General features: G+C 32.8%; 1 protein-coding gene across 1 annotated transcript; it reads left to right on the top strand.

The window, feature by feature from the left end:
* The first annotated feature begins 4,024 nt into the window (after positions 1–4,024).
* Positions 4,025–7,432, top strand: LOC104898006 (patellin-3). Its single transcript, XM_010685035.4, has 4 exons — positions 4,025–5,470; positions 5,797–5,921; positions 6,039–6,180; positions 6,834–7,432. Exons 1-4 carry the CDS (start codon positions 4,238–4,240, stop codon positions 7,083–7,085), a joined length of 1,752 nt encoding a protein of 583 aa, XP_010683337.2. The 5' UTR covers positions 4,025–4,237; the 3' UTR covers positions 7,086–7,432.
* The last annotated feature ends 640 nt before the right edge of the window (positions 7,433–8,072 follow it).

The raw sequence follows: 8,072 nt of genomic DNA, 5'->3' as shown, positions 1-8,072 counted from the left end.
GTTCAGCTTTGATAAGTTCAGTTCAGTTCAGTTCAGTTCAGCTGTTTTATGCCGAAGAGAACAGGCCCTTAAGGTGCATTTTCTTCACCTGAATGACCCTAAATTTATAAATAATAAGAAACAAGAGAAATTGGATAGGAATAATTCCATCTTTATTCGATTCGTCAAAAATAGTCCCATTTTTTTATTATTCTGGAATAGTTCTACATTTGCGTATTAAATTGATTTTTGGTCCTAAGTACCTGCTTGCAAATATTATAAAGTTCAAGCTACTAGTTTGACTAAGAGAGGGAAAAATTACTTGTTGCTTTGGACAACCAATTGGCTTTGCAGAGCTAATAGTTTTGACATTATCATTTAATTTTTTTAGAGGAAAGCTCATACAAATGGATCATATTTACGTTATAAAATATTGTTGCTTACCATTGCAGAATGAAATAGTTTATAAGGTTGTTGCTCGAAAAACTGAATTGGCAAAAATAAAGCTACAAATATTGTAGCTTACCATTATGCCTAATCTTTTGGGTATCCTTTGAAAAAAAAAACCTTTGGGAACTCCCTCTTCAAGTGTCAAGGTCTAAACACTACAAACACTCTCCTCCACCTCCCCTGCCCATTTACCTATGATAATAAGAATTAGGTAAAGTGAACAATACCAAAAATACAATATTAATAACACAATGTTAAATTTTAATACGAATAATATTAAAGTCAATTTCTTTCAAGTATGACTACTTACCTAATTAGGTTGGTAGTAAAAATGTAATAGTGGGATAAGTTTTAAGGGCCTGTTCTCCCCAGCTTATTTTCAGTTCAGTTCAGTTCAGTTCAGTTCAGTTCAGCTCTCTTCAGTTCAGTTCAGCTCCATTCTTTTATAACCATTTTGTTAAATATTATTATTATTATTATTATTATTATTATTATTATTATCATCATTATTATTATGATTATTATTATTATTTAAATATATATCATTACTATTAAGTATTATTATTATTATTATTATTATTATTATTATTATCATCATCATTATTATTATGATTATTATTATTATTATTTAAATATATATCATTACTATTAAGTATTATTATTATTATTATTATTATTATTATTATTATTATTATTGTTGTTGTTGTTGTTTCTATATATTATTTTGTTTATTATAGATTTACTCCTTACTCTTTGGATTTTTCTCTTGTCATCCGCAAGGATGTTTTAGGCTGGCCTCCAGATTAGGGGTTCTGTCCTAGTTTTCTTTTCCGTATCAAAAAAAAAAAAAAAAAATTACTATTATTATTAGGAGGAACATGATTTAGGTCAAAGCACAAATAAACCCACTTTTTTTAGCCCATAAACCAATCAAATCGCGTCAAGACGGTTTACGATGTACTTTTGCGGTCCAACCCAATCATTAATTTTATTACTAAATATTTTTATATTATTAAATCTAATTATTAAAATAGTAATATTAATTTACTTCTTAGATATTATTGTTATTATATATCATCATCAAGTATTAATATATTAATACAAATAATATAAAATAATTATTATTAATTATCATTATTATCATTAATTATTATTATTATTATTAATTTATGATTATTAATATTATTTATTTATAACTATCATTTAAAAATATCTAAAATACTATTATTATTATTATTCATTATTATTACTTATCATTATAATTATGATTTAATATTCATATTATTCTTATTTAAAATATTATTTATATATTTATTACATTCAGTTTAATTTAATTCAATTCAATTCAATTCAATTCAATTCAATTCAATTCAATTCAATTCAATTCAATTCAATTCAATTCAGTTCAGTTCAGTTCAGTTCAGTTCAGTTCAGCTCTGATAAGTTCAGTTCAGTTCAGTTCAGCTCAGTTCAGCTCTGATAAGTTCAGTTCAGTTCAGTTCAACTGTTTTATGCCGAAGAGAACAGGCCCTAACTTTTAAGTTATGAACACTAGTGGAAAAATGAAAAAGGGCTGCACTGAAAAAGGCTTGTAGGGCTGCGCTTTTTGACAGCAGCTCTTTCAATAGCAGCCTTTTACTTTTTAAGTAGGGCTGCGCCAGAAAAGTGCGGCCCTTCCTACCCGAAAAAAAATTTGACATTTTTTTACTATTAAATCTCACATTTTCTGAATTTTAACGTTTCCATTAAACTTTAAAGTAAACCATCCAAATCCAGAAGATAAGAAATTATAGATTTACAATGCAACTAAACCCAAATATACATAGAAGAGAAGAAAATTATAGATCTACAATGCAAGTAAACCCAAAACAAAAAAAAAAGAACGAAACGAAAAGGAACAAAAACTAATATACAGAAGAGAAGAAATTATAGATCTGAAAATACAAGAACATTAATCAAAACAAAGATTAAGAAATTATAGATCTGAAAATACAAGAACTACCTCCAAACATTAACCTAATAATGTTTAAATACATAAAACAAAACCCTAATACATAATTAAGGAAAAAAAATTCGGAAAAACTTATAATGCCTATTTGGAGCATTAAACGAACTCGGATGGCTTAAAAATCCTAAACGTCACAGCGCTGTGAGTTGTTGCTTTTGACTCGTTGGCCCATTCCGCTTCCGAAAAGGTATCACAATAGGCAATCGGACTCCATCGACATGATTCGTGCAAATCATTTCATGCTTTTGTCGCAACTTTTCTGGGAGTTTTTGAGAGAGAAGAGAGGAGGAGGAAAGGGAGGAGGGACGTGAGAGAAGGAGGAAAAGGGAAGAGGGATGTGAGAGAAGGAGGAAAAGGGAGGAGGGATGTGAGAGAGGAGAGAGGAGAGAGAATGAGGGATAATGTATTTGACGAAGCCCGCTTAATATTTGAAGGCCGTGAGTTTTTTATTTCAAATTTTTTTAAGAAGGGCTGCGCTTTTATTCAAAAGCGCAGTCTTACATAACAGAATGGCTGCGCTTTTTAAAAAAGCGCAGCCCTTCACTTAGTAGGGATGCGCTTTTGGAAAAAGTGCAACCCTTCTTACATAGTTACATACAAAAGGGTTGCGCTTTTTCCAAAAGTGCAGCCTTACTAAGTGAAGGGCTGCACTTCTTTTCAAAAGCGTAGCCCTTCTGCTATGTAGGGCTGCCTGCGCAGCCCTTCCTTTTTTTTCCACTAGTGGAAGAGAGCGAGTCTTTAATTTACATGTAGTTGTATATTCCATAAATCACCTACAACTCTAAAACGTGAAAAAGGAAATAATTATATGGAAGAACTAGCTAAAATTCTCTTCATTGTCGTAGTGATAGTATATGGGTCTCTTATATATATCTATACATCCCAAATGCCTTGTTCAGTTGTTCTTCTGAGTTAAAATGAACTGAAATTAGTTTTTTTGGTTGAAAATATCAACTATAACAAAAAAATTAATACAATTAGGACATGTTCTCTTCGACATAAAACAACTGAACTGAATTGATTGCAACTGAAATAAACTGAATTTATTGTAACTAAACTGAACTGAATTAAATTATGACTAATAGAAATAATAATTGAAGTTGAATTGAATTGATTGAACTAAACTGATTGCAATTGAATTGAACTAAAGTGAACTGATTATAATTAAACTAAAAATAAGTTGAGAAGAATATGTCCTCGTTAAAATTAGGGCATGTTCTCTTCGGCATAAAAAACAGCTGAAATGAATAGTGATATGTGAGAGTAAAAGTATTGTCCAAAGCTAAACTGAATTGAATCGAACTAAACTAAACTGAAAATAAGTTGGAGAGAACGAACAACCTCTTAAACTAAAAAAGTAAAGGGCAGAAATGTTATTCTATTAGAGAATTGGAGTACTAAAGATTTAAGGAAAGATGATTCCCAAGATCATCGTTAATCATGGTATAATACAATTTGTTACCATACAATTTGATGTTAGTATAAAAGTAATAAAACCAAAAAGGAAATATAAATGTAGCCGTAGAAAGAGGGTCCTACAAATTCCCCATTAGTAGCTGGCAATCCATTTCTGACAGTCTGTTTTCTCTCTCCTCTTCTTCTATCCCCCAACGTTCACAACCTTTTCTCACTCCTCCTCACTATTAAACTCCTCTCTTCTTTTCTCCTTCTTCTCATTTCTCATTCCCCTACAAAAAAAAAAATCTTTCTTAACAAACCAAAAAAAAAAAAAAACTCTCTACTTTCTCTCTTTAATTAATCTCATTTCTCTACATCAAAAACACAACAAAGAGATCACCCATGGCGGAAGAAACCCATAAGCCAGAATCAACGGTGGCTGAAGTGGTGGTTCCAGTAGCCGAGAAACCAGCTGAGAAGCCAGCTGAGAAGGCAGTTCTACCACCTGAAGCTGAGAAACTAGCTGCAGCTGAATCAGCTGAAGCCGAGAAGCCAGCTGATTCAGCCGAGGCTAAGATAGCTCAACAAGTCTCATTCAAAGAGGAGACTAATGTTGCAAGTGAGCTACCTGAGCTACATAGAAAGGCTCTCGAGGACTTGAAGAAACTTATTCAAGAAGCCCTCGAGAAGCACGAGTTCTCTTCTCCTCCTCCTCCGCCTCCGCCTGCTCCAGCTAAAGTTGAGGAGAAGGCGGAAGAGAAGAAAGAGGAACAACCTCCATCCACCACCTCCACCACCACCACCACCACCACCGCGGTTTCAGATGAGGTTGCTGTTGCTCCTCCATCCGAAGAGGCCCCGAAAACTGACGAGGCCTCTCCGAAAGTGGAGGAGGAGCCTGCAAAAATAGTTGAGCAACCACCTACAACACCGGCAGAAGAACCTGAACCAGCAAAAACACCTGAGGTTGTTGTTGCTGAAGAGGAGAAAACTGTTGAGGATATTAAAGAAACTATAGTAGTCGAGGTTGCGACAACTACAGCAGCACCAGTACTAACAGAACCAGAATCTGTTGAGGAGACACCAAAAGAAGCTGAAGTTGTAGTGGAAGAATCACCAAAGGAGCCAGAAGAAGTATCAATATGGGGAATTCCACTTCTTGCTGATGAAAGAAGTGATGTAATTCTATTGAAATTCTTAAGAGCAAGAGATTATAGAGTGAAAGATGCTTTCACTATGATTAGAAATACTGCTCGTTGGAGAAAAGAATTTGAGGTTGATTCTTTACTTGATGAAGATCTTGGAAATGATTATGAGAAAGTTGTTTTTACACATGGAGTTGATAAACAAGGTCGTCCTGTTTGTTATAATGTGTTTGGAGAGTTTCAAAATAAGGAGCTTTATCAGAATACTTTCTCTGATGCAGAAAAAAGGAAAAAGTTCTTGAGATGGTTGATTCAATTCCTTGAAAAAACTATTAGAACTCTTGATTTTAGTCCTGAAGGAATTAATTCTTTTGTTCTTGTTAATGATTTGAAGAATTCTCCTGGGTATGGTAAGAGAGATCTTTACAAAGTTATTGACAAGTTTCTTGAGATTCTCCAGGATAATTACCCAGAATTTGCTGCTAAACAGGTATGCATGTTTGTTTTTTTCCTTGAATTTTGTGTTTTTTACCATTAATTTTGATGTGGGTTTTGCTCAAAATGGGAACTTTTTTCGATTTTTGTGATTTTTTGGCAATAATTTGATATGGGTATTGGTCAAGATGGAAACTTTTTTATATATCTTTGATCTTATGACATTAATTTGATATGGGTATTGCTCAAAGTGGAAATTTTTTAATATTTTGGTAATCTTTAGCATTAATTTGATATGGGTATAATATAATTGCTTCATATAGTATGTTATAATTTTGTAATAAAGCTGATATTTTTGTTGTTTTGGGAAAAAAAATATAGTTGTGCATCAATGTTTCATGGTGGTACTTGGCATACAACTGGATCTATTTGACTGTATTTACACCAAGGAGCAAGAGCAAGTTTGTGTTTGCAAGCCCATCTAAAACTGCTGAGACCCTTTTCAAGTCAGTAAATTTGTCTCCTTTGTAACTCTTTTCTCTGATTCTCTCTCCCTCTTTGTCTCTATTTCTCTCTCCTACTAATATTTAATGAATATGTTGTTTGGTTGTTTTGGAAAATAGGTACATAGCTCCTGAGCAGGTGCCTGTTCAATTTGGTGGGCACAGTAAGTTTGGTGAGCATGAGTTTTCCCCTGCTGATACTGTCACTGAAGTTACCATCAAGCCTGGCAGTAAACATCCCATTGAATTTGCATTTTCTGAGGTATTGCACATTTGCACTGCACCCCTCAATATATTCGTTATCGTTTTTTGTTTTCAGTTTTTGAACGACGAATACATATGGAAATCACTAAAAGTAGTTATTGGTTTTTCGTTGTCAGTTTTCAAAATTATTATTTTCATTGTATCTTCTAAATCAAAAACCAAAAACGAAAAACTGACAGTATTAGAACGACTCCTAATATTGATGAATATAAGAGTTAAGTTCAACAACGATAATATGTGTTACTCAGACATGGATTGAGTGTCTACTCGGATACAGTGTCCAAGTTTTCGAATCGACTATTTTGTAGAAAAAGTCAAGTTTTTAACTTAAAATGAAGTATTGTCTACTCAGACACCCCGTTTTTGAGGTAAATGAAGGTGTCGGAGTAACACTGACGATAACAATAACAACAATCTAGCTAATTTCAAAACATAATCAATTATACGACAACCAATAAGATTGAATTCGATTCGATTCAAGTTGATTGACATATTATGTATGGTGAAGGTGTCGGAGTAACATTGACGATAACAATAACAACAATCTAGCTAATCTCGGAACATAATCAATTATACGACACCCAATAAGATTGAATTCGATTCGATTCAATTCAAATTGATTGACAACATATTATGTATGGTGAATTGTAGGAAACTGAGTTGGTATGGGAGCTTAGAGTAATTGGATGGGATGTAAGTTACGGAGCCGAATTCTTACCAACAAAGGAAGGAGGATACACTCTAAACATTGCCAAGCCAAAGAAGGTAACACCAGCTGATGAACCAGTCATTTGTGACACATTCAAGGTTACTGAGCCAGGAAAGGTTGTAATTACAATTGACAACCAAAGTTCAAAGAAGAAGAAGCTCCTTTACAGGTCTAAGGTCAAGACATCTCAGTGATTTATCATAATCAATTTCACAACATTTCAATTCATTCAAAAAAATCATAGTGACTCTTAATAAGTTACTTTTTTTTATATTTTATAAGGAGTTTTGGGAATTATTTATTTATTATTTGTTTTATTTTTGTATTTTGTTGGATTTTTTTTTTTTCTTTTTTTGGGGTGTGTCCTGGTCCTTGTGTTTCTCAAGTTTGGAGGACATATACAGAGGAAGAAAGGGGTGCAAAAACTGTGTGAATTGATACTCTTTTTGTCTGTATATTCTTATTCTATGTAAATTTTAATTATGGTTGTTGAGTTTGTGCTAAAATTATAAATTTTGATTCTCATTTTTTTGGTTTTTCATTTTGTTTTGTTGTTGCTTCTTATTTTAGGACTTTTTGTTTCTTTATTTGATCAAACCAACCTAGCATGTGGCCAACTTTTAGGTGGGGGATGTATGTTTGTATGATTGGATCATGTGTTTGTTGAAGTGTTACTATACCATAATTTTAGGACTACTTGACATTGATTCTTTTTAGATTTTTATCTAGAATTTTTGTTTTTTCAACTTTGATCTTACTTTGAACAAGTTGAAAGTTTTGGTGTTTCAAATTGTTGGGGAGGGAAAAACAGTTTTTGATCTTTTATCTCTAAAGAAAAGGCAAAAGATGAACTTGAACAAAGTAATACAAAAGCTGGTGCAGTTAGCAGAAAATAACATGTTATGATACCAATTAACCATGCATGTATAGGTAAATTTTCTATGGTAGAGTTTGATTTTAAAGCTTTGTACTTTTGAAAAATCTATGATAGCTTTCATACTGTATTACTATATGCATTGTAAATAGTAAATTTCAAAAACCATGCTCAACCCTTGTAACATCAAGCTTGCTTGATGAAGGTGGTGGGGAACTCACCTTGTACTTGGAGGTCACAAGTTCCGAACCCAACTACCTACTTATGCTTTGGAGTAGGGATTTTCTTACATCCCTTAATCTGAAGC

The sequence above is a fragment of the Beta vulgaris genome, chromosome 1 (assembly GCF_026745355.1).
Source record: "Beta vulgaris subsp. vulgaris cultivar EL10 chromosome 1, EL10.2, whole genome shotgun sequence".
NCBI classification, from domain to species: Eukaryota; Viridiplantae; Streptophyta; class Magnoliopsida; order Caryophyllales; family Amaranthaceae; genus Beta; species Beta vulgaris.
The sequence above is the reverse complement of the archived record's forward strand: the minus strand, read 5'-3'. Positions and strand labels throughout refer to the sequence as shown.

Excerpts from the sequence above, each read along its gene's own strand:
- LOC104898006 (XM_010685035.4), top strand. The coding sequence starts at position 4,238 with ATGGCGGAAGAAACCCATAAGCCAGAATCAACGGTGGCTGAAGTGGTG. Across the intron at positions 5,471-5,796 it reads CAGAATTTGCTGCTAAACAG|TTGTGCATCAATGTTTCATG; the intron begins GTATGCATGTTT and ends AAAAAAATATAG. Across the intron at positions 6,181-6,833 it reads TTGAATTTGCATTTTCTGAG|GAAACTGAGTTGGTATGGGA; the intron begins GTATTGCACATT and ends GGTGAATTGTAG.